General features: G+C 48.2%; 1 protein-coding gene across 10 annotated transcripts in view; it reads left to right on the forward strand.

The window, feature by feature from the left end:
- CASK (calcium/calmodulin dependent serine protein kinase) overlaps positions 1-26,770 on the forward strand; it is a 2,777,982-nt gene that overhangs the window by 2,511,988 nt on the left and 239,224 nt on the right. For 7 of the 10 annotated variants that reach the window (XM_069636511.1, XM_069636508.1, XM_069636514.1 and 4 more), the window contains 2 exons: positions 8,551-8,631; positions 8,739-8,819. In XM_069636511.1, the coding sequence (XP_069492612.1) occupies positions 8,551-8,631; positions 8,739-8,819 (162 nt within the window). The remainder of the gene's footprint in view (positions 1-8,550; positions 8,632-8,738; positions 8,820-26,770) is intronic. The other 3 variants (XM_069636509.1, XM_069636512.1, XM_069636516.1) reach the window with 1 other exon arrangement.

Below are 26,770 nucleotides of genomic sequence, written 5' to 3' on the forward strand. Positions count from 1 at the left end.
TGCTGAATGAGCCAATCATCCAGGTAGAGAAAGACATGAATTCTCCCCTACGTGAGACAAATGTGCACCACAGCTAGCCGCTCGTTCGAAGACCCCTTTGAGTAGAGGAAAGACCGAATTGTAAGATCCTAAACTAGGCATGGGAATCCCCCACTATGAACCTCTGGTCCCTCGTATGCTGCCAATGGTTTGACACATGGAGGTTTGTTTCCTGAAAGTCTAATGACACTAGCCATGACTGAAGCACAAGCAGCTGGACTAGGGTGACCATCTTGAATTTGCCCTTGCAAAGGTATAAATTCAGAAGCCACAGATCCATGATGGAACACAGCCCCTCTCCAGCTCCAGGAAGCACAGAGAGTATGCCACTTCCCTCGTTCTGAAGTCCCTAGCTCGATGGCACTCTCTTCCAATAGAACTGGGACCTCTTTCAAAAGTAGAGGACTTGGGAGGCAGAGTGGCAAGATGGAGTGTGGTCAGATGGGTGATAACCGAAGGAAGACCGTATGCCCTGCAGTATGATGTGGAAGGTCCAAGTCATTAGATGCTATTCCTTGATGAAAAGAATAGACAAAGTCCAAATTAAAGAGGTTTTTGTTCGAGGGAAGTGCTACTGACCTTTTTTACCAGAGGTTGTTTGACCAGTACTGCAGTGGGTGAAAGATGGGAAGGGTCGAAAGGAAAAAAGCCACTCATTGTGGAGGTAGAGGGTTGCTGGACAGCTAAATCCATTAACTTAGGTGTAGCTTTGGAGGTGTTGATTAATTGGCCTTTATCCCAAACACATTGTTGCTGTCAAACGGCATGTTAAAGACTTTGACTTGCACATTCAGGGCAAAACCAGAAGTCCTCAACAAGGAGGCTTGTAAATAGCAAATCAAGTGCCCATCATCAGAGCAACACAGTCCATTCTGTTGTCAGGGAGACCTCCCTGTGGCATCGCTGGCTGCTATCCCTCTGAGCGAGGACGGTAAGCCGCAGTTCTTTGGGGTCACGGAAGGCACACCATGCTTTAGACGCAACAGGAGTTGCACTGTAGTCGTTTGGCTTCTTAGCTGCATAACTTCCTGGTTCCCTTCTCAGCATTGTGGTTTCTTCCGCTTTGGACTTTCACTGCCTGAGAGTTCTTGCCCTTCCCTGTTTCCGTGGCCTTTGTCTCTACGCTCCCTTCTTTCAAAGCCCCTTCTAGCTTCTGTTCTCCTCTTTTGCTCTGCTCCTGGAATTTCTCCTCTCTCCTGGAGTTGGGTCCTCAGATCGGTTTTTGGTCTGCCCTGCTCTTCACCCACTGGCTGCTCCTCATTTAGGCTCCACTCCAAATCCTCTGCTCATCATTCAATCTCCACTCCGAATCCTCACAGCAATTTTGCATAGTGCACCTTCACGACTACTGGGGTGTTTTTCCCCCTTCTGTGGGTTTCCCCTCATTTTTGGACAACTCTCCAGTGGGGTGCACTGTACTCTGGTGACACCTCATCAGAGGGCATGGTGACTTCTGACCGGGGCCAAACGTACCTCCTCAGCTCCTGCTCCTCCCAACGGAGCAAGGTAAGGCAGAGTCCAATTTTTTCTTACTTTCATATTTATTCGCATTTTTATGTTAATATAAACAGTAAAATACTGCAAATCAAAATAATTCTCCCAACCTCACCACCTCACCTCCCTCCCCCCGTCTATCTCTGCCAGTGATTCCAGATCAAACTATGCCACAGTCGCACACATTAATTTATTTGTAAAGCGCCTAAGCGCTTGGGTATCAGGGCCCTGTTGCAGACAGTTACATTTATACAAAGCTTAATTCAACGCATGGTATCTAGATAGGCAAAGGGACAAAAATATTACCGAGACAGGTTGCATGCAAGTGATTAACACAGTGGGCATTAGACGAACAGCCACGTTTTTAGGGCTTTGCGGATGGCCCCGTATGATTTCTCTGCTCTAAGTTCCGGTGGGAGTGAATTCCAGTGGTTGACAGCAACTGATGGGAAGCGGACCTCGCCTCCTTTGGCTCTTTTCACTCTCAGTATGGCTAATTTCTATGCCTGGATGCATCTTACAGGTCCGTTAGGCTTCGATCTTTCGATTTTCTGAGAAAGGTACTGTGGGGCAGTTTTATGTGTGATAGAAAGTCTTGAAAATAATCCTTTCCCTGATCGGTAGCCATTGAGCCTGTTTCCTTGCAGCTGCGATGTGGTCCGTTTTGGGGATGTTTAATGCTTCTCTGAGGGCGTTGTTCTGAATTATTAGTAGTTTAAGTTTCATTTGGAGGTTCTTGCAAATAGAACATTAAAATAATCCAGTCTCACACCCGTAATTGCTCTGGCAATGGTCGTACAGCTTTCAGTGGAGAGAAATTGTCTTGCTGCATTGATGAGCTTGGCTGTGTAGGCTGCTGACGTCGCAATTGCGCTGACTTGTCTGTTGAGGACAGAGGGGCATCCAGGTATGCACCTAAGGTTTTTATCATATCAGATACTGGTTTCTGAATTCCATCTATCGTGAAGGCTGTGAATTGTGGGCTGAGTATTTTTAACAATATAGCCCACTAGCAACACCTCAGTCTTGCCGTTGTCTAGGCATAGAAAGTTTGTGGCCAACCATGACTGGATTGTAGCATATACTTTATTAAACATAAGCAAGTCTTTACCATAAGAGCCTGACAAAGGTAGAAGGACTTTGGGGTTGTCGGCATAATTAGTGTATGATATGCTGAGGTCATCCAGGAGATCGAATAAGGGTTTCGTGAAGATGTTGTATAGGGAAAGGTATACACAGGAACCCTGGGGGACGCCGCATGGGATAGGGATGGGCATGGCACTAGCTGAGTCTGAGAAGACTCTCATGGATCTGCCTTCTAGGAAGGATGCAATCCATGGGGAGGCTTCATTTGAAAAATGTGCGGCTGAGGTTAGGTGGTGGCCCAGGGTTTTGTGGTCTTCAAGATCAAACGCTGCTGAAATGTCTATTAGGAGGAGGAGCACAGGTTTGCCCTCGTCCCTAAAGACGTGGAATGGAAGGACCCATGATTCTTTGAGGCACGTCCGTACCAGATTTGTGGCGAATGAGGCATTCATGAATTTCGTCATGAAAGGGACTAGGGCTGCTGAGCATTCTTTTATGATAGTTGCTGGGCATGTCTCCTTTGCATTTGGAAGGTTTAAGGTTGTTGAGAATATTAGCTGTTTCCAGTTCTGAGATATCTCTGAAGTGGAAGGTGGGTACGGCATGTGAATTGGTGGTGGCAGGGAGGCTGCTAGGGCTGGTCTTGGCTTGTTTTTTTCTGAAGAAGGCATATTTTATTAATGCATGGCGTTCTGGATGTTGGTACACCAGGTTTCGTCTTTACTGATGGAAGAGGGAGCTGTGGTGGGTGTTTCGAGCTCTCTAAGTATTCTGAATAGTTCTTGCGAATTAGAGTTCACTGTAGCTATTCCGGCATTCTAGGCTTCTGCTTGCCATGATGGCCTGCTTATATTCTTTTGCAATTTTATTGAAAGCCAGTTTGGGGATTTCTGAGTTTTTTTTTCTCTCCAGTTAGCAACTTCTTGTCTTTTCTTGGCACGCTGTGCTTGGAGGACGTCTGTGAACCAGGGGTTACGGTGGTCTGTGGGCTTCGGTTTTCTGAGGAGTGGGGCCACTAAATCTACCGCATTGGTCATGGTACTGATGTAGATATCCACTAATTGTTGGGGGTCTGTTGTGGCCCGCTTTTCCAAGGTCAGTGGTGCGAGGTAGGTAAGGGAGATTATTTGGTGAGTTTTTTAGTACTATGGGCCCAAGTGGGTGGTAAAGCCAGAGGTGTAGTGGGTGCCTGTTTCAGCGAGGGGAGGCTAAAGGCAATGATGTGATGATCTGACCAAGGGATGGGCTTGTTAGAGGTGATGATAATTTGGTTGTTCTGGTCAGCTATCCAGTCTAGATTTCTGCCTTTAATGTGTGTAGGGAATGAAACACAGTGATTGAAACCTAGTTCTTAGATGGCATTAGCAACGCCCATCACTATATGGTCTAGTGGATCATGAAGGCCAAGATTGAAGTCTCCTAGGAGTTTGACTCTAGATGTGGGTTTGATATTTTCTCCTATGAGATGGGTGAGATGTTCGTCGAAATCCAATGACGAGGCTGGTTGGTGGTAGAGGATATGAATAGTAATGGAATGGTAGGGTGCAGTGATAAGTTTGATTGAGAGGTATTCGCAGTTGCCTTCTGTGGAGGAACTAATGGGTCTAATAAGGAGAGAGTCCCTATGGATGAGGGCTACCCCACCCCCTCGGGAGTCTGTTCTATCACATCTGAGGATAGTGAAGCCTTCCGGCAGAGCTAGGAATAGCGCAGGGCCTGAGGTTTCATGAACCCAAGTTTCTGTAATAGCTAGTAGGTCCAACTTCAGTGTTGAGATTAGGTTGTTGATGTCCAAAGCATGAGCGGATAGGGACCTAGGATTGATCTGGGCTCTGTTTAGCATGTGGTGTTGAGGTTATGCAGGATAGGAGTGTGTGATGATTGAGGGGTGTAGTTTGGGACTTTGCGGTTTAGCAATCATGCCTTGGTGTTTATCTGTGGTCATGAAAGTACTAAGGATTTTTTTATTGTAAGGTCCAGGGTGGTCAGCGGTAGGGAAGAAGGGCCGACTGCAGGGCAGACCGAGTTGGGGAAGAAGATCCGACTGGGGTTGTTGCTGGCGCTCTTAGTGCTAGTTATAGATTCCTCAGGGTAGTGGTTGGGCGGATTGGCAATAGTGGCGGAATGAATAGCGGTGGTCCGTACCCCAAGGTTCAAATTCTCCTCAAAGTTGGAAGTGGGAGGGGATAGCTCTGGTGTCCTTGCGCATAGTCTGTGGTTTCTCCTTATGAGGGGGGTCTGGGTGCTGGCATGTGTAGTTTTATGGTTGGGCGACTCTGGCAGGGCGAGATGGGGGCTATGGAGAGCTGCTGGGAATTTTGGCAAAGTAGTGTGGGGTTGGCTGGCTGCAGTGATGCTCCGTGTGTGGCAGGGGCGGTATGTGGCTGGTGTCGTTCTTTGGCACTTCGCGTCTTTGCCTGGATGGTTGCTGCTCCTGGGGTTGACGGGCTGTTGAGATTCTGTTGGCTGGGTATGTCCAGGGAGAGTAGCAGCTGAGGTGGGTAGTGGGAGGACCTTGGTATGATCTGGTAGCCTGTTCTGTGTTGCTTGATGGCATTGTACTCTTTGGCAGAAGGGGTCTAACCCTCTGCTTGAGCGAGACTATGGCGGGGAGGAACGGGATCGAGTAAATACTAATGGGATGGCACGGGCAACATGCTAGTCATACAACATTGTTTTTTACTATTAAAGCAACAGCAGTACATAATGGTACGTCAGGCTGACCTGCATTATTGGCAAATAGGTCAGCACCACTGGATCCATTCCAGTACTGAGTCCGCTGCGGCAAGCAGCAGAGAGCTCCTGCTGCCTTTGACCTCGGCCTTCAACTGAGGCTTGCTTCGCCATCCGTCGAATTTCCTCCTGCTGACCATGTTGCTGCTTCAGCCAATCGGCTCATTCTATTTGGGCAAACAAAGATATATTGGAGGCTGGGTATCCCACTGGGGCCATCTTTGCATATGTACGGTTGTGCATTTCTTACTTAGTGTTATAGGTACATTCCTGGTGGTTGGGGTCTCCTGGGGGGCTTATTGCAGGCCTGAGACGCATCCGAGCGTCAGAGAGTTCCTGCTGCCTTTGACCTTAGCCTTTGACTAAGGCCGGCTTCGTCATCCAGCAAATTTCCTCCTGCATAATGATCTTCTTAGATTGGCTCCCCCTAAATATTGCTGCTTCAGTAACATTAAATCCATTGGCCCTACAAAAAGACTAAAGATGGCCTCCCTTCCACCTAGTTAGCAGTGGATCCCATTCCTCCCGAAAGGTCCCTATATAGCAATGAACTAAAGCCGTCAACTTTCCTATGACCATAATATCACAAAACTTGTGCTCTCAATCCTTTTTCATGGGTACCCTTCCCTTCCCCTCCCCTCTTTCCAAGGCTGTGCTATCGCCAGTCCCCTTCTCTAAACATCACCTCCCACATCCTGGGGAATCTAAACATCACCTCCCACATCCTGGGGAATCTATATTCCTCCCTATCCTTAGCTGGGATGGGGGTCCAAGTTAAGCTGGACTCCTGTGATGTCTTTTAATCCAGCTGAGGATTTCTCCCCGGAAAATGCGTATTTTGGTGCATTGCCACCACATGTGAGAGAGGGAGCCTATTTACCCACCTTCTCACGGGCAGAGCGGGGAAGCACCTGAAAACATTCTTGAGATCTTCAAGGGGTTTCTGTGCCAGCCCTGTAGCATCTTAAAATGATGTTCCCTCGTTGAAGTGAAAATATTCTGTTGGAAGGTCACCCTGAAGATCTTAGCCCACTCCTTGTCCGTTATCTCCCCTCCCGCAAGTTCAACCGAGAACCTCTTGAACATTTGTCTCCCTGTCATGATGGACGTCACCAGGACCTTTTAAAGGCTCAACAGGACACCCCTCCACGTAGTTGAGGAGTAGAGTACTTTTTCAAACAGGGTCAGGAACCTAGCAAGGGAGTTACCCCACTTTAGATCTGTGAATGTACCCTTAATTCATAGATAATCAAAGATAGATACCACATCATGTCCCAGTACTCTACAAAATTCCAAGAAGGCCAAAAGAAAACTCTGAACATCTGACCTGCCATTTCTAGACCTCTGTCCGACCATTGTTGGGCGAACCGCAGCCCTAAGTGGGCCAACTCAAATGGGGGATAACACACAGAGGACATAAGCCCGAGCTTGAAATAGCTCAGAATTTTACTTTTGGAACACTGTTTAGTTTATGGTTAACATCCCTACACATTGCGTTGTCTTAGTTGTGATGGCAAGCATACGTTTTGGACACAGACAGACATTTTGGTTGAACATATTGACACAGACTTTCCTTCGTTTTTTTAGGTAGGGAAATCCCACCTTAGCAAAAAGGGCAAGTTAGGCCTTATTCCATCCTAACAATTTCATGAATACAAGCTCTCGTTATACTTTGAATCTGTTGTCTGTGTCTCCTTCCATGATGCCAATCTCACACCTACCCTTGGTTTCTAATTTGCCATTTAATTGGTGTTTGAAATCTGTATGCACAAAAAAGGCATCTTACAAAATGAGTTTGATAAAAAAACGTTAACCTTTAATTGCAGAACGATTCTTAATGCATGTTATTTACACCATCATTCTTCAGCCAGTCTTATGGCTCGCTTGGTGGCGTTTGGTGCCTGGGTAGTGCAGTGGGGTTGATTGTTTGGGCTAAATAAATTTTAGATTGGGGCATCTGTGTTAATGATTAAGATTATTTTGTTGTAGTAGATGTTTGAGTTAGGAGCCTACTGGCTAGTTGTGTGGCATCGTTAGAGACAGGACTTGGTCGGTCAGAAGGAGTTTGTAAGAGCTAGCAAGAAATTGGTGGGTTTTTTTGTGGCTTTTTTGTTTTGTCTGGGAACTTGAATGGGGTGACCGCATGATCAGTTCAGTTGAGCAGAATTTGGTAAACAGTTTGGAGTGTTTGAAGGAACGATAATATTTTTGCGTTTTTTGTTCTCTGGGTGGTGTGAAGTGAGGTACAGGCTATTGATGAGACTGGTAGGAGATTGTGGGTGTACTATTTCTGAGGAGATTCAAACTTCCAACCTACATATAGACCCAATCAGTGATTTTAAAAGATAGGTCGTTGCTGTGGGTGGTAGGACGATATATTGATGCTTTGTCGTTAAGAATTTAATTGAGAACTGTATTCTGATGCACTCTGTTCTGTGCAAATAAGATATGAACCAGAGAGCAGCTTGCTGTTTTCCTCAGAAACTTTGACCCCACCCCCCCACCCCAATGCACAATGTTTAATTTCTAACTTTTCAGTAAATATGCACCTCATTTTTAGTTGAACTTCTCTGTAGTAGTCTTTTATTGTTTGTAGTTTCATAATGTTTCTAGTGGTTTGCAAAAATGTAAACTGCATGCGTTTTTTAAACTTGGTGTGACTTAGCACTGCACGAAGTGACAGGCCGATATTTAGGATTCTTTTCTTACGCATGTTTTTTTTTCAATTGTTTGATTGCTAGTCCTTTTTTATGCTGTAATAAGTGGCACAATAGGCATTGGGTCTGTTATAAGAAAAGCATATTGGTTTTGTGTTGAATTTTGAAAGTTATAATAACTTTAACCATGTCATATTTACATTTCTCAAACACTCCCATCGCAAGTTATATCCATACATTGCCCCCGCTTGAATGGCCTGTGTGTCCTGTCAGTACTTGCACAACAAACCTTTTTGTGTACTTAAATAGCGGTAGCGCTTTTGCTATTTCTAGGAGATTCTAAGGCTGTGCCCCATTGACTTTACATCTTCATTGCCATTCTTTCAAACTCCAATATAGAAACCATATGCTTCTTTTTTACACTGGCTGGTTGAATGGGATTCAAACTTCAAGAATCTTATTTCATAACACTGTCAAAGCTTGTCACAGGGATGCCTTTAAATGTACGTCAACGATTTTGTTGCTCTTTTTTTCTTTTCAGTTTTTGATCAATTAGATCTTGTTACATATGAAGAAGTAGTAAAACTCCCAGCTTTCAAAAGGAAAACGCTTGTTTTACTAGGTGAGTGTAAATATTCTATAAAATGCAGGTTATCTGGATTTCTTTAATATTTTCCTGAATCTTTCATATAGAAAATGGTAAATGTCCTGTTTCTTTTGTGAAACCAGGTGCACATGGCGTTGGTAGAAGACACATAAAGAACACACTAATTACAAAACATCCCGACAGATTTGCGTACCCTATTCCACGTAAGTAGCTAGTCTTTGCTCTTAGGCATTGTTTTCAAAATCTTGATTTCAGCGTCTGTTTTGTCCTTATTGCCTCAAAATATCCACATGCTATAAGCACCCATGTGAAGGCAAAACTGCACATTTGATGGAAATTGAAATAATAAAGTTGTGTTACAATGGAAAGTTGTGTGGTAGTAACGCATCCACTCATTTTACGAGCAATTTTTTCAATCAGTTTTGTGTTTGATTTTATTTGCTGGGGGTCCTGAACCTTTTTTTAAAGATTAACAGTTATGGGTAGCCATGTGTGTCGCAAGACTTGATGTATTCCAAGTATTGCTAGTATGCCCTCCATGACTTTTTGAGTTTCATTTTAATTTTTAAAGATTTTTGCTCATGTGAATCTGTTTAGGTTCTCATGCTAGGCATAGTCTGTCATTGTGGATGGTCCAGAGTATTGCAACTGTTCACTGAAAAGTCAAATATTAGGTTGTGACCAGGGCATGTGTTATACTATCCCTATTCTATGTGTACGGGTATTGTGAGGGTGCAGTAATGAGAGATTGACACACAGATGGCATTTCTGTTGCTATAGACTTTTATTCAAAGTAAAAATAGGGTTGGGGAAAGGCCTCACTCTCCCTAATGTTAAGAGAGGTTTCCCTTCCTCAACACATCCCAAATGGGTCTGTCAGGATGTCACAACAAAGATAAGTCCACTGTTGTGTCAAAAACCCTAACTAGTTTGGATAGATTTGAAAAGGCTGGTCTGACTACAGTGCTGCAGAGTGCTCCTCTCCACTCCGCACATCATCTAGGTTTCAGTACTATTCTTGGGGAAGTCTTGGCTGCTCTTCTTCATCTCAGTGTAAGTAAGGTGAGGGCAAACATCTACTTTTTTGCATACATAGAAGTAGAGGATTTCAGAATTCTGGAGAGAGTAAGAGATTGAAAGAGCTGGGGCAGTGGTAGGAATTTACTGAGTCTGTCCTAGGATATTGTCCCTTATCCCATAAGGGTTTGCTTCCCTCCTGTGATCCTCACGCGGTGCACCACCCCCGGGGAAATTAAAGGACTGTGGCCGCATCGCCTTGGCCACAGGAGAAGGCGACATCCACAGATTCAAGTTTTGCCAAAGTGTGATACTAAATGTCTGTGGCTAAACACTGATTTGCCTTTGGATTCTTTTTTTGAGGAGACTCGGAGATCTGATCAGACTCAGGTAAGGCTCCCACCTACATTTCCAGGGGTTCCCTCACTTCTCGAGTCAATTGGTCCCCCATGACAATGCCGTCTTGGTCCACTCATTACTCCCTTCTTCTCAACAATGTACCTTTCTGATCTTTGGGTCATCCAATCGTGTCACCTGTATTGGTACGCTAGTCTGCCCTCTACATATAGACCCCCATCTTGTTTGACATCCTGGACTCAGTCCCCTGTTCCCACTCAGTCCCAAGCAAGCTGCCTGTAAAGATTGTTTTTTCAGTCGCTTTTAGACTTTGATAAGGGCCCAGACCATGGCATCCTATTTCAGGAGCTCGATTATAAGAAATTGCTTCCTCCTGAGGCTCAGTTCTTCCTCCACAGCAAGCTGTGTGTGTCTCCCACACCACCAATGCCCCTGGTGCCCACACCACCCATGGCGCTCCCGCCACCACCAGTTTGCCCACCCCTATGTTGCCAGCTCCAGTTCTCCCAGGTGACCCAACAGTGATGCCCTCTGCTCCTGTGCCAGGTCCTTGTGGAACAGATTCAGACCCTCTACTGGACACAGGCATAGATGAAATTCCATAGGAGCACTCCAAAGTACTTCCACAACAGACTTGCCCGGCCAGGTTTATGGGCCTCCTGGCTCCAGTCGATCCCTCTTCTGAACCCAGGGTCCTGGCTGGCATCTTGGGCCTCGCAACAGCAGATCTGATATTCCAATCCAGGAAGATGTGCTTATAGCCAAGGTGGCTACGGTATGGAGCAAACCACACTCGGCTACACCGGTCAGCAAGAGGTTAGACCTGAGATCGATAGCTGTCTTTAGATTTGGTTCATTTTTTTGGTGCATCCTCCACCTTCCTCCTTGATGGTAGCAACAGCATCACTCTTCCTTAAGGGGTCCTCTCCTACCGCATCTCCTACCTACCCCAGATCATCTTATATGCTTCCTGAAAAGGAGGGAGAGGTTGTTCGGCTCCCTCAGTAAGATCATGTATGCCAACTCGGCACTTCATCTGAGACAGGCAAATGCTGACACTTTGCTAGCAGAGTCCAACTAGTGACTCTGGAAGAAGTTGCTGGATTTCCAGAATAATCTGCCAAGAGACAACCAGTAGTCTTTTCGGGCTGCCTTGGATGATTCGAGACCCCATTGCCCAAGATGATCTGGCGGCATTTTATTGTTTAAAGTGTGTACCAAGCTCATGAGCAGCAGAGTGCTGTTCAGGTGTGGGTAGCAAGCGTTTGGTCTGGAATCTTTTAACAGTAGCACAGTACTGAGTGTTGCGATCTGTGTGCCCATTTGGATTAGTCCTTGGTCAGTTGTTGAAAAAGCCTGTTTTGAGAGATTTGTGAAATTGTAGAATTTTGGGGGCATTTTGAACTGATATCAGGATAGATTTCCAGAGGGTGCCAGAGTGACAGGAGGAGGATTGTTGTGGGTCTGAGCCGGTTGGTCGATTTGCTGTACGAGGAGGATGTGCCACCAGATAGGTGAAGCTTAGCCGCCAGGGATGCTGGTGTGCTACTCATGACTGATTTGTACATGATGCATGCAGTCTTGACCAGTATCCTGGCCTGGACAGGAAGCCAATGTAATTCCTGTAGGACAGGGGTGATGAGGTCAAATTCCGATGCACCTGTACTAAAACGTGCTGCAGCGTGGTGGGCTGCTTTTAGGAGAGCCAAGTCAGCGACTGTCAGCCCTTTCAGGGGGGGATTTTCCCCCATCAATGTGCGAGAACAAAAGGGCTGCACTTCGGCCTGAAAGCTGTGAGGTGGGATGAAGAGTTTGATTTTACAAAGGGTATAGATTTGGAGCCAGGCTGTTTGGGCCTTCCTGACTATGTGATTCTGGAAGGGCGGGCTTTGGTCAATGGTGAAGCTTAAGGATTTTGCTGAATCTGAGATTTGCAGATCAAATCTTTCTAGGTGCATATCGAGCCGTTGTTGGACAAGATATTGTTTAGCCGTGGTGCGGAGGGCTGAGGAGGACAAATCCGCTGTTGGACGGAATAGATTTTGGTAGGCAGTCCACATCCAGGACTAGTTGATGGCTAGGTAATCACAGAGATGACTGATGTCCTGTGCGCTTTTTAATCTCATGTATAACTGAGTATCATCCATGTATTGGTGAATGGTTAAATCTGGATCTTTGAGGAGTGGGCCCAGAAGCTTCATGTAAAGGTTAAAAAGGATCTGTTAGAGAATGGAGCCTTGGGGGACTCTGCAGGAGAGTGGGTTGTGTTTAGAACGCAACAAATTCATCTGAACTGCCTGGTGTTTGCCCGAGAGGTAGGAGGTAAACCAAATCAGAATAGTGCCAGAGAATGCCATCCTGTCAGCAATCGGAGAGAGGAGGATGTGTCGACTGTGTCAAATGCAGCCGAGAGGGAAACGCCCTTTTCCATGATTTGGAGGTCATTGTCCACCACCTGGATTGTGGCTGTCTCGATGCTACACTTGGGACAGAACCCCGACTGATTGAAGTTTAGAAGGTTTAGTTCGATTCTGGTGAATAGTTGTGTAACGACTATTTTTTTCGGTTCCATGTTATAATGTCCCCTCAAAGATATCTCCATGCAAAAAAATAGTGGGAAAAGATTTTACTGATGAACGGGATGTTCATAAATGGCTGGTAATTGGCCAGCTCATCTGGATCTATGCTCCATTTTTTTTTTTTTTTTTTTTTTTTAAGAGTGGTCATATGAGACTAGTCTTGAGAGTTCAGGAATAATCCTTCTTTGAGGCAAGCATTAATGATGAGTAGTGATTGGAGCACTGGGCCCATCATTGTTTAATGATGTAGGCCGGGATGATATTGTCAAAGTAGGATGTAGGCCTGAGGGAGGCAATTTGTTTCAGGAGGTTTGTGGGAGAGGGAGGAGAGAATTCAGTCCATAGGGGCAGTGTACGTGCTGGTGTGCAGGGAGGCTTATGCTGTGGGATGTTGATTCGATATTCAGTCAGATTTGGTCTATTTCAGTAAAATATTTGTTGATTCCATCTAATTTTTTCTGGATTGCTGACGCCTCTGGGTCGGATGAGGGTTTGGCACAATGCTTTGCTACTTCAAAAGGGCCTTGCGCCTGGTAGCTACTGCAGCAATGCTAGTGGAGTATTAAGCAGCTTTGGCCTCGGTAATCAGAATCCTTTGGTTGGCTCTGAAAGGTTTGAAATTGGTGAGATCTCCAGGGCTACATTTTTTTTGTGCCACTGTTTCTCTAGTACTCTGAGCATTTGTTGGAGATGAGCTTGGGGTTGTACCAAGGGGCTGATTGTTTGGTCTGGGACCGGCTTGTTTATAGGGATGGCATGAGTGTCCACCTGATTCATAGCAGAGTTGTTGAATAATTCTAGGATGACTCAGGCATTCCCTGTGGTGGTGAAGTTTGCTTCTACCCATCCGCCCATCATATCGATTCATCGGCTCGAGGGATGTGCATTGGAGCAGACGTGGAGGTTAACATGATTTTTCTCCTCAAACTTTGTGGAGGACATCCAAGAAAAGATACTGGACTGGCCCTTGGAGGGTTCAGAGCTTTTTCATAACTCTACCGAGTAGGATCTTATCAAGAACATAAACCTCTACCATGACAGCTAAATCGCTTGCTGTTCTATCGAAGCAACCGCCAAAGTAGTTGTTAGGGAGAATTCTCTGTAAAGGCTAATTTCCCAAACCTAGTGAGTCCCCCAGCAACTTTGCTGGATTTTTTTTTTCTCCTGCTAAGAGTGAGACTCTTTTACTCCCACTCTTAGACATGATTTGAGGTGTTCCTTTGTCTTTCCATGTGTTTTATGGGCTATGGGGTCTTTTACTCCCTAGGGTCTCATGTGTTTTTGATGTGGGTTACACAGCACCCTCCGTGCCGTAACCCAGGGGTGTCGTAGCGACCCCCCAACATAGACTCCATACCCTGGGACTGACTACTGTCTCCCAGGGCATGTAAAGTCACCATTGGCTTTACTAGTCCCAAATTATGAACAGAAACCAGTACAAACCATCATATTGTGGACGTACTGGTCGGGGCAATTCGATTGCCCCGGGGTCTGTTGTTCGAGGGGGCACATCTCCGTCCCCCCTGATCGAGTTTTGGCTGGTGGCAGTGGATACTACTTTTTATATTCGACCGCGAATATATCTCTATGGGATTTTCCCATTGTTCAAGGCTACCAACTTTAATTATTTAATTCTTATAGCCTCGAACATACCGCCGGTTTATTTATTTAATATTAATTCACCGGTTGGTAATTTTTGCCAGAACTCGATTCTAAAATGGCGTTTGTGTTCTCGTCTGTGACTCCAACCCAAGTCGAGCCCTTTGTTCCACTTTTTGGCAGGCTTCTCCACAGAAGCCTCCAAAAGTGGTGCCACTCTGTCTGGGTACCACAGGAGTTTAGGCACCCTGGACTGAGTTACCTTGGTAGCTCAAGTCGCACTCTTGTGTGATTGGCCCAAGTGGTGAGCCGCCCGGCTCACCACTTAGCATGTTTGATTGACAGCTAGGCTGAGTGAATGGGGGTGTGCTGCATAAAAGCAGGGCTTTGGGGACTGGAACTTCAGAAGTCGCCACAGGACCTAAGAATCCGAGGAGGGAGAAGCTGAGCCGACCTGCAACAACGACACCACCGGTGGAGCCCTGCTGAACCGTCTCACCACTTTTCCCGATGACAGAGGAGATCTCCAGTCCGGAGAGTCTTCTTCCTTTGACTGGTTGGATAACCAGTTTCGCCTTCTTTTCACCTTCCTGGAGCATCTTGTGGCCGCCTTGCCCGTGCCAAGCACCCCGGCAACCGGAACACCACGGTTTACCACTACCGCGAAGAGAAGGGTAGTGCCTTTTAACCAGAGAACTCCGCGGCTGGTTTCTTCTCTAGCAGTGCAACGCCCTTCATCTTCTTCTGGACGAAACACCGACTTGCACCTGCTGCCAAGAACAACTGCCCCCGCTGGAGCTTCCTTCACACTTAAGGTACTGTGTCCCGCCTGGCTTCCCTTGCGACAGATCGTTCGGGGTGACAGTAAAGCCTCGACTTTCTAACCTGGGCTAGCCTGGGACAACCTAGCTAACTTTTCCTGACTTTGATTTCATCCTTTTTGTGCGAACTATCTACAAGACTCTTTGGGCATAACCCCACTGTGTGAACCTGGACCCCTTCTACTTGCTCTCTCCAAGAGTGGGCCTTGCAATTGACTTCCTTGCTCTCCAGTAGAACTCTGCCTGTCCTGCCTTACTGTGGTTCTTTGTAAAAGTATTGAAACTTGTGTGCTTCCTTAACCCTGGCTTTTTCCCTCCCTTTCGTTACAACTTATTAGAGGGTCATCTTATGTTAAGCGCTCACCTATGTCTGAAAATAAGTGGTGTTTCTCACTAAGACTTATCTAATAAGTGAATAGGGTTGTATATATATGATAGTGACTGTGTGCTGAATTTACTTACCTCGTTTTTGCTAGTGTAAATCACAAGTGTGTTTTTAAATAAATAATTATATACTTTTACACCAAAGCTCTGGTCAGTGTTTGTTTGTGCTACTGTGTCTCTGTACCTATTGTGTATACTCTGCATACTGCTTAACTCTTCTTGAGGGAAGTCTGACTGCTCAGCCACAGCTACCAAGTGAATCTGTGTGGTACAGACTTCTACCAAGTGGGTTTACTGCCAAACACCTGTAGTCTTAAATCTTTTCCAGTGGTCCCTAAGGGAACTGCACAGGTTTCTGCCTAAAAGTAGTTTACCTAGCTCATCATCCAGACAGGACTTCAGGTTAAGAACCTCAGAGTTCAGAGGCTTTCCAGAAAGAAGACGGCGGCAACAAGAAAGGTAACTGCAATGTCCATAGGAAAAAGCAGTATACAGCTACCAAGGGTTTCTCTGCTCCTTCAGCACCACGTCCCCCCAAGGAAATTCCATCCTTGTTGAGTCCATCCATCTCCGGTTGGAGGCATTTGGAATCAGGCTTCAGCTGCTCAGTCGGATTTGCTCCCTACTTCTGAGGCAATAAATCCAGACCTGCTCTCATGGGTCAGGTAAGAGAACCGGTTTACAAGCACAGACGTTTATGAAGAAGCAGCGATCATGACAGTTTCGTCCTCGACAGGCTATGGGACCACCATGGACCATCTGTCTGTTCACAGTCAGTGGTCTTCCCAGGAGCATCATGCACACACCAACACTTTGGAACTCGGTGTGATTCGTTTAGCCCTGATTGTGTTCCTACCTTCACTGGAGGGCAAGAGGGTACTCATTCAGACAAACCACGCAACCTGTATGTTTAATATAAAGCGGAGTGCCATCTGGTCCCCCGCTCTATGCACGCTGGCATTACAGACTAGGAATGGGCCATCCACCTTCCAGGTGCAGAGAATGGTGAGTCAGACTGAGCAAGCTATCACAATTTAACCATGAATGGGAATTACACACATCACTGCTCCTGAAAATCTTCCGGAAATTGGACATACCTCTGCTAGACTTGTTTGCCTCTGAGCGAAATGTGAAATGCAGGTACTTTGCCTTCAGAAGTGTCTGAGTCATCTATCACAAGTGGATGCATTTCAGATTCATTGGTGTGATTGGGGTCGGTATGGTTTTCTTCCCACTCCACTAATTCTAAGAGTTATTACCATGTGGCGATCCATGAACTGTGCGTTGATGATCCTCATAACTCTTCACTGGTCAGCCAGGGCCTGGTTCTCAGACCTAATGGAGCTCACTTTGAAAGGGCCAGTATATCGCCCAGTCTTTTCAGAGATTCTAAGAAAGCAGTGAGATAAAGTGTCATCCATACCCTCAATTGCTGAGTGGGCTGGTTCCTGAAGAATTGACACTCACTCACACACTTTCACTCACAGGACAATCTGCAAGTGATTCAGATAGCCCACAAGCCTTCACATGCCTGCTATAAAATAGCTTATGCAAATGTTTTGCCATTGGTCCAACAACAGAAATCTCAACTCGTTAAATTGCTCTCTTGGTCGGGGGCTCTTTCATGTTCTGACCTAGCTAGCTTGGGTATACTAATTGATTCTTGTTGGACATAACGAGCTGCAATAGGCACTTACATTACTTGAAACATCTTTGTCAGCATACAACCAGGTCACTCTGTGCCGTTTTTAAGGCCTCCTGTGAATGTACCCTGTAGGTTAAAGCTTCTCACCCTGTGTGGGACTTGGCAGTGATCTCACACATGCCTTTTGAGTCACTGGCATCCACAGATCTAAAAAAGATTAATCTGGAAATCCACTTTCGCAGTAGCTCCTCTGGCTCCTCAGTCTCAAGCAAAGCGTGTTTTAGATTGCCTGAACATTTGCAGGGCACTACATTTTCTTATGTCAGAATGTTCTTTTTTTCTTTTTATTCTTATTCAAGTGATTCACAATACTAATAGATATATTCAACAACAGATTGAACAAAGCCAACTGTAATAAAGATTCTCTCATATCTCCATGCCCCTCAAATTCACTTTTTTATGCATACTCTGCTTGCTTCTTGGAACACTGCTACAGTTAGACATTTTTTGTTTTTTCGCTTCACGTGCCTAATCTGTCAAGTCTTTGGGTTGTAAAACTTGTGTCAACTGAGGGTATCTGATGTCCACCTCCGATCCGTATCTAATATGTCTCTATTGCCTCAGAGAAGAGCACAACTCACAGGACTGCTGTTCGTGCCAAAGGCATCTCATCGAACTGAAGCTTAATGGAGAAAGTGGTGGATACTCTACAAATATCTGCCCATCCTAGACCCAAGGTGCAGTATGAACTAACAAACATCTTGGACAAAGGTCCTCAAAAGGAGACCTTCCTACTCTTTAACCTGGTGACAGAGGCTTTGATATTGAAAATGTGTGCCAAACTAGCCCTCAGACCAGACCATGATCTGGCAAAGAAACATAGCCCAGCACTATCTCACCCCTTGTTCTTGTCGAGCCATTTTTCCCCTGAAAGCTTTGTGGTCAGTTGGTCACGGCTAACATTACGTCTTCCTCCTTTCCCTCCCTCCTTACCTCTGTACAGGGAGAGTAAGAGACAGGATGCCTGAGGAAGAAAGGTTTTTGGTTAGGCTCGCCTGGGCCTGAGAGCCATCAGGTCATTTACCAGTGATACTGCCTCCCTTTTCCTCAATCCCCCCCATTCCCCCTGGACCATTCTCTATCCATCCAGCACTTACCTATGGACTCACTTCTGTTTGAGGAAGCTCATCAGCCTCTAGAGAATGGTGTCATAGAACAGCTGCCCCACATGAAACAATGAAGAGGCTTGTATTCAACCTATTTTCAGTTGCCAGAATAGGATGGGGCTTGTGCCCCAATCTGGACCTCTGTCTAATAAAGTGTACCTACGCATGGACAAGTTCAAGATGGTTACTCTGGTGCAGATACTTCAAGCAATTGACCTGCAAGGCTGGCTTTGTCTTGGATCTACAGGATGCCCACTTGCATGTGCCGATCCACAGAATGCACAGGAGATTCCTGTGGTGCACGATAGGACATGGCCACTATCCACTCAAGGTCCTGCCATTTGGTCTCTCTTTGGCACTCAGGTTTTCACCAAGCTGCTTGCAGTAGTAGCTGCTCACCTCAGAAGGGAAGGCATCCATGTCTTTCTCTTTCTGGATGACTGGCTCATTCGAACCCGCTCCCCAGAGCAGACATCGGCACATTTTGTACCAAACATGCAGCTTGTTGCACTGCTTAGGCTTCTCCCTGAACTTCAATAAGTGTCCGATTTCACCGCCCCTGTCCCTCCAGTTCATAGGGGAGGGGTGGTATTGGTCACTCGCCTGGGTAGGAACTACCTGCCTGAGGATCAGGTAGCGAATATGGCCAAGATGGTAAGTGTCTTCCAATCACAGAAAAGAGTTCCTGCTTGTGCCTGCTGCATCATATAGCCTCATGCATTCTTGTAGTGCCACAGGCCCAGCTACGCATGGAGTTGCTGCAATGGTTCCTCACTTGTCAGGAGTCTTAGTTCAGGGGATGCACCTCAGATCTTCAGGTCTTAGTGAAAGTGTCCAGAAACCTAGGGTAGTGATCACAGAGATACAACTTGCTCAAAGGAGCATTATGTCAACAACCCTAGCCCCAACTGACTCTAGTCAGACACAGCCCGAAAGACTGGGGCGCTTACCTAGAAGACCTGGCAGTGAGCGGCCTATGGTCTCTGTCAGAATTCTGTGAACTCATACATTTGCTGGAGTTGAGAGCAAGCAGGCTAGCATTGTTGCTTTCCTCGCTTTAGTGTGTGGCAAGACTGTATTGGTGAAGACTGACACCACACTTGCCATGCACTGCCTCAACAAACTTGGTGGTGTGGGCTCCTTGCCTCTTTGCAGTGAAGTAATGTGACTGTTGTTCTGGCCTCTGTAGAACAGCATGTCTATAATGACCGCTCATCTGGTGCAAGAGGCCAGACTGAGGATGAGATCCCTTCAATGGGTTCTCAAGATGCAGTGGTCCCAAGTCTCGGGCAAGGTGTCGGATCCCGTTCAGATTCCACTCTGTCTCACAGGATCTTCTGTGGTGGGCCAGCGAATCTGATGAAGGGGGAGCTGTTTTGGCAACCGTGGCTGGAGGTGATGGTGATGACGGACGCTTCCCTCACAGGATGGGGAGCTCATGCCGACGATCTGACCGCCAGCGGTAGTTGGTCTCCGTCGAAGTCCAAACTCCACATCAACCCGTTGGAGCTGAGGGCCATCAGGCTGGCCCTCAAGGCTTTTATGCCGCCTGTCCGGGGGAGGAGTGTCCTGATCATGACGGACAACACAGTGGCCATGCATTAGCTCAACAAAAAGGGGTAGGGGGTAGGGTCACTCCCGCTATGCAGAGAGGCGATGCAGCTATGGTTCTGGGCAATACAGCAAGGAATATCAACCGCAGCAGTCCATCTAGCCGGAGAGGAGGGTGCCAACCGTAAGTGCACAAGATTTTGCTCAAGGGAATTTCCTCTGAGAGGAGCCTTAGGGGACGCATTCGTCATGGATTGGTCTTTCCCACTTCTGTACGTGTTTCCTCAGGTCCCCGTCATTCCTCAGGTGCTATGGAGGTTGCAGAGGTTCGGATCCCACATGATCCTCATTGCTCCGGATTGGGCCAAGAGAGCGTGGTACCCGGACCTTCTAGAGATGTCCACCTGCCCTCCATGCCGTCTTCCCCACAGAGAGGATCTTCTCTCGCGTGGGGGGGGGGGTCAGGTTCTCCATCCAGAAGTCAAGACTCTCAACCTTCACGCTTGGTTTCTGAAAGGTTGAGATATAAGGATTGGGACCTCCCAGATGACGTGATGGAGGTGTCGCTTTCGGCCAAGCGGCCGGCAACCAAATTCCTGTACCATTGCCGTTGGCGTAAGTTTTGCGACTGGTGCAGAGAACACAATGTCGATCCTTTTCAGTGTTCCATTCCGATGGTTCTTTCTTTCTTGCTTTCTTTGGCCCACAGGGGTCTTCAAGTGGGTACCATTAAAGGTTACCTGGCGGCACTGTCCATTTTCAAGCACTCGTCTGAAGAATGTTCTTATTTTAAGACTCCTTTGATTTCCCAATTTCTAAAAGGGCTCATAAATGTGTTTGGCTTCGGCCATGTAATTCCACATGCAGATACTTTTTCTCTTCTGTCTTTTTATCATTCAGGTACTCTGTCCTCCGGAGTCACGCTCCTCCCCAGCGCATGTCGACTTCTACAGGGTTTAGCAGGTGTCCTTCCTGCGATGGGCTCTTTCCAACTAAAGAACCCCACGCCCTCTGCCTACGTAGCCCTGGCCCAGACCACGGCTGGCAAGCTTGTTCCGCGTGCGACGCCGTTGCCTCGAGGTCTCTGAAGAACAGACTAGCCAGGTGGAGGGAGCTCTTCCAGAGATGACCTCCAAAGGACCTAAAGGACTTTGTCTATCATCGTTCCAAGCCCAAGGTAGGGCCACTCTTTTCCAGCGCACCCCGCAAGGGAGACTCCTTCCCAAGGAGTTGCCCGCGCGGGAGGGACCGCTCAGGTCCTCATACCAGCACGAGTACCGAAGCTACATCAGCTACCGGCCGACAAGCCGAGGGGTCAGTGGATCCACCCAGTGACAGTGCTAAGGGACCTGAAGGTTTTTTTACCGGATCTTCACCCGAGGGGCCACGCCCTTGTACCGGCAACATGTAAGAGGGGGTGCCTATACACAGTTCTAACGGCAGATCCGCCGAGGTTGAAGCGCCAACCAGACCTCGGCCTGAGGAACAGGGTAGGCTCCATGATATACACTCGGAGTCCTGGACGGGGCAGGACCCAGTGAGCCGAGCAACACGATGGAGGCACGTGGAAGGCAGCTTGACAAAATGGCCGCTGTGCCAGACATTCCTGACATCCGCCCGATACCACACCACACCAAGGCAGGGAGCAGGTGGAGGAACTTGTGTCATGGTGGGACTGGTGTCAACCAAGTATGTGGCCTACAGCCTACCCTTAATTTGCGCTGGCCTGGTTCCCGTTGGGTCCATATGGGCAGGGCACGCAAAGGCTCCAGCAGCCACCCGCTACCCCGTCAATAGCGCCTACCACTCCGGCCTGTGAGGACAGATTTATATAAAGGTTCCTCAGGCTCATGAAATCTCCTCAGATGGGGGTCATCCTTAGGGACGCCATCGGGACGTGCTCCCGCCAATGGCTCTGGCGCTGCAGGCCCCTGTACAGCCTCCCCTGTGCAGCCTCAGCCACCCGCTCTGGCCCCCCATCCGATCATGCAGGTGGTTCCTTACCAGCCTCTGGTGCAGCCTCTGGGTCCGGTCTCCACACTCCAGCCTTGAGCCCCCAGGACCCCTCCACCGGGGCCAGACCAACCAGACCCTCGGGTGGACAGGGATGAAGAGGAGGACCCCGACAGGCAGTCGTCAGCCAAGGCCTTCCACGAACGTCTTGCAGGGCTGGCAGAGTACTTGGGCCTTCCTCAACCCGAAGTTGAGCAACCAGCAGAGAGGGTCCTTGCCGAAGTCCTCAAGCTGCGTCCCATAGCAAGAACGGGGATCCCGAAGCAGAAGGACCTGGTCGCCTGGCCAAAAAGGGCTGGCTCAAACCCCACTCGGTCCAGCCGGTCAATCGACGCCTGGACGCCAAGTACAGGCAGATGGAGGGGGATACACTCTTGCTATCAGCCCACCCTCAGCAGCACTCTTCGGTGATCGCTGCAGCATCACTATACTCCAAGCCTTAGTCGTCCTCTGCCTCTTCCTCTGTGGCGCTGTTAGGGAAGGAGGAGAAGATCTTGGAGGCATACGGGAAGAAGCTGTATTCCAACGCGTCACTGTATCTTCGCCAGGCCAACGCGGATGGCAGCCGTTAACCAGAGGCTCTGGCAGGAAATTGCTGCTTTCCTCGCAGAGCTTCCGGCGCAGAGCCAATCACGATTCAAGGCAGGACTGGCAGAGGCCAAGATGGTGGCACAAGACATCATGGAATCCACCGTGGCCAACATTGACACCTCTGGCCGGGTCATCTGCATTGCCACGGGCATGAGAAAAACAGCCTGGCTCTGTGCTACTAAATTCAACCCGGATGTCCAGGAACGCATCTTAGACCTGCCATTCGAAGGAGGTGACCTCTTCCACTCCACCACGGATGAGGAGCTGGACAAAAAGAAAAACAGCTCACAAATGGCCAAGTCTTTAGCCATCCTTACAAAGACCACACCCAAAAATACACCCAGTCACAGCAGCGCTCTGACAAGGGGCATACGTACGGAGGGTTCCGCGGCTTCAAAGAGCAGAGGTCCAGGCAGCGTGACCATTCACCGACCCAACATTGGCACATGCAACAAAAAGGGGGGGGGGTAGTAAGGGCTTTTTCCAGTCCTCCCTCCTCCACAACAGCCTCAGAGGGAAAGAAGTTATGACACGCCCCTCTGGGTCCACGTGTCTCCAGTGGGGCGCAGGCTTGCTCTCCACGCACATTTTTGGCGCCAGAATTTTGCGGACCCCTGGATCCTCTCTGCAGTATCCATGGGGTACCGCCTCCCTATCCCAGCCTCTCCTCCCTCTTCCCCTCCACTTCCACAGGTTGGGACAGCAATTCTTTTGGCGGAGATCCGGTCGCTCGTCAAGAGCCAAGCAGTGGAGGACGTCCCAGCCTCCCAGCGAGGCACGGGCTTTTACTCTAGGATTTTCGCCATTCAGAAAAAGAACCAGGAGGGTCTGAGAGTTGTGCTGGACCTTACCACCCTCAACATCTCCCTTCCTCTGCAAAAATTCAAGATAGTTACGCCCGCTTTGATAGCAGAGACATTGTGCAAGGGAGACTGGATGTGCTCCCTGGATCTGGAGGACACGTACCTACACGTCCCGATCTGGCAGCCTCATCGTTCTTTTCTACGATTTAGGATCACCGGCTAACATTTTCAATTCAAGGTGCTTCCTTTCGGCCTCAACTCGGCCCCCAGGGTCTTTACTAGGCTGATAAACACAGTGGCAGCCCTCCTTATAGGTCGCTGGGATACCACATCTACCCGTACCTCGACGACTGGCTCGTCAGGGCGACATCTCCAGAAGCGGTGCACCACGTTTCCCACGCTCGTATGAAACACTGCACGAGCTGGGTTTCTCACTCAACCTCAAGAAGTCGCAGCTGCATCCTAGGCAGAGACTGACCTTCTTGGGCCTCATTTGGGACACGTGCTCTGAAACATTTTTCCCTCGGAGGACAAAATCACAGCCATCAGGAGGGCCACGGCGCACTATCTCAGCAGAGAGGTGACCTCGGCCTGATGGTACCAACACCTACTGGGTCTCAAGCTGTGGTCTGTTTGGCTGTCCCTCACACGAGACTCAGGATGAGGAGGATACAGCTGCACTTTGCAGCATCTTGGAACCACGTGCAAGGCTCCCAGGCAGAGATTATCAACATTCCTCAGTCGCTTCACCCGGACCTCGCATGGTAGTCCAGGGACTGCGACCTGCGGACGATCAAGCCTTTCCGGCAACCTACACCACAGGTCACCATCACCATGGACTCCTCTCTCGAGGGCTTGGGGGCCAACCTGGACAACCACTGCGTCCATGGCACCTGGACCCCGCAGGAGTACCACATCAATTGGCTGGAACTGAAGGCTACCTGGCTGGCTCTCTGAGCCTTCCTTCCGGTTATCGAGGGCAAGGTCGTCCTCGTTCAGACGAACAATTCGACCAGCATGTTCTATGTCAACAAGCAGGGAGGTACCAGATCCCCCCCCCCCCACTGTGCAGACTGGCAGTCAGCATGTGGGAATGGGCCCTGGAGAACATCATCTACCTCAGGACAGTCCACCTGCTGGGGGAATCCAACCTGGAGTAAGACAGGCTCAGCAGACTGGGAGTGGACAACTACGAGTGGCAGTTGAACGACCTAGTCCTGCAGGAGATCTTCTACAAATGGGTACACCCCGAGGTGGACCTCTTTTCCTCCTGGGACAACAGGAATTGCCATCTGTTCACCTCCTGGCAGGGTCAGGGCCCGGACTCCCTGAGCGATGCATTCCAGATTCGGTGGGGCGGAATGACAGCATATGCATTCCCACCCACATCGCTGACACACAGGGTGATATGCAAGATCAAGGAGTCTCGCAACCTCAGCATCGTTCTAATAGCACTGTGGTGCCCAGCAAGGCCATGGTTCTCAGAGCTGCTCAGCCTCTCTGAGAGGCCTCCCATTCGCCTTCCGACGGGCCCAGCACAACTTCTGGCGCAGAACAGGGCAGGGCAGGGTCATCCACCCCGCTCCACAGAAACTAGCTCTCACAGTGTGGTTCCTGAAGAGGTCACGCTAGGTCACCTCAGCCTTTCCCAGGCTAATCTAGAGATCATACAGGGCACCAGGAGCAAGTCTACCAGGGCTCAGTATAAGAGCAAGTGGACCAGGTTCTGCCGCTTGGCAGACTGTAAGGGTATCAACCCCCTGGCATGTACCTTGGATGACGTGCTCTCCTTCTCGGTGCACCTTGCCCATATAGGCGTGCAGGTTAACATCTGCCGCACCTACCTGGCAGCCATTGGGGCTTACAGAAACTCGGAGGAGGAGATTTTTTCCTCTTCCAACCCAATTGTCAAGAAGCATTTGATGGGTCTCGCCAGGCTCTACCCGCCCATCAAGAGGCTGCACCCCGTGTGGGACCTCAACATAGTTTTGGGTGCCCTGGCGCACAAACCATTTGAACCAATGGCATCCGTGGACATCAGGCTGGTCACCATTAAGACAGCCTTGCTAGTCGGCCTCACCTCAGCTCACAGGATCAGAAAAATCCACGTGCGGGACGCCTGAGATCCATATACCACCTTTCACAGGGATAAAGTAGTCCTGCGGACACACCCAGCATTCCTACCTAAGGTGCCTTCCGCATTTCGTCAGAAAAAAAAGATATTGTGCTGCCTATGTTATTTGCTGAGCCCAAGGACGAGGCACAGAGAGTTCTGCACTGCCTTGATGTCAAGCGTGCCCTGAAATCCTACTTAGACAGGACCAAGGGCTTCTGCAAGTCGTATGCACTTTTTGTCACCTTTGGTGGTTCTAGACCGGGTATCAGGCCTCCATAGCCCGTTGGGTGGTCTCAGCCATCAAAGAAGCTTACGAGGGACAGCATAGGCCACTGCCGGCCAACATGCACATCCACGCAGTCAGAGCCAAGGCAACGGCCATAGCTTTCCAGCGGCATGTCCCCTGTCAGGTCATAAGCAGGGCAGCCAGATGGGCCACCCCTTCTGCTTGTGCAAGCATTACTGTTTGGATGCCCGCGCTAGATCAGACGCGGTCTTCAGACATGTGTTTCTTAGAAACCTGTTTGCTTATGGAGGGTCTCCTCTCCACCTTGGGGATACACTCAGTTGTAATCGCCCATGCAGTATGGAGGAAAGGGGACGGGACGTAAGAGTAATTATAAGTTACTCACCGTAGTGACTAACATACTGTTAGTCCTTAGTCCCCTTTCCTCCATAAATCCCACCACCCCCCCCTCCCTAATAAAAACTGGTATCACTTAGGCAGTTGTAATATTGTCGACGCCTCAATGGGGACTGGGGAGTGGCGCCGGTGGTTGGAGTCAGGTAAACCCATCCTCCTAGGGCTGCGCCGCCCCGCGTGCCTCTACATTTAAAGGGGAAGAATGTTTTTTCTTGTGAAAAGGTTTCCGTCTCCTGTCCCTAGCGAGGGATACCCATACAGTATGGAGGAAAGGGGACTATGGTCTAAGAGTATGTTAGTCACTATGGTGAGTAACTTGTAATTTCCTGCACGTTAATTAGATTCTCTGAGTGATATTTGGTTTTTGTTAAGGAGAATTGTCTAGCCTCTAAAGAATCTTGCTGGAAGAGGCAAAAATGGATGCCCTCTCCAAGTGAAACACATGTTAGACAAATGCAACTGTTACAAAATGTATACGTTTGTGAGATAATGATTCACTGAAGATTGTGTGAGAATTGACATGTAAATTGGAAGTAATTACCCAGATATGTGTGGGCTGTTTAAATTTGATAATTTCCTGACTGTTGCATATTAAATCAGTCTTATAAGGATTGAACAGTTATTTGGAGGTTTCAAGAACCCTTTTTTTAATACATTTTAAATGGGGCGCGTAAGGATAGGTGATTTAGTTTTTTGTTTATTGGAATGTTAATTCATTTTAGTCGTTTTGCCACCTGCCTTTATTGATGCATTGTTTCAGGTGTTTGGACTGATGATATGCAGTTCAGATATTGTGAATATCAGTCGATCCTAACTTGATACATAGGACCAGGTACTTGTCTCTCAAATGTGGAATGGAATTAATTTCT

This window comes from Ambystoma mexicanum, chromosome 7p, assembly GCF_040938575.1.
Source record: "Ambystoma mexicanum isolate Mex_15411 chromosome 7p, UKY_AmexF1_1, whole genome shotgun sequence".
Taxonomy (NCBI): domain Eukaryota; kingdom Metazoa; phylum Chordata; class Amphibia; order Caudata; family Ambystomatidae; genus Ambystoma; species Ambystoma mexicanum.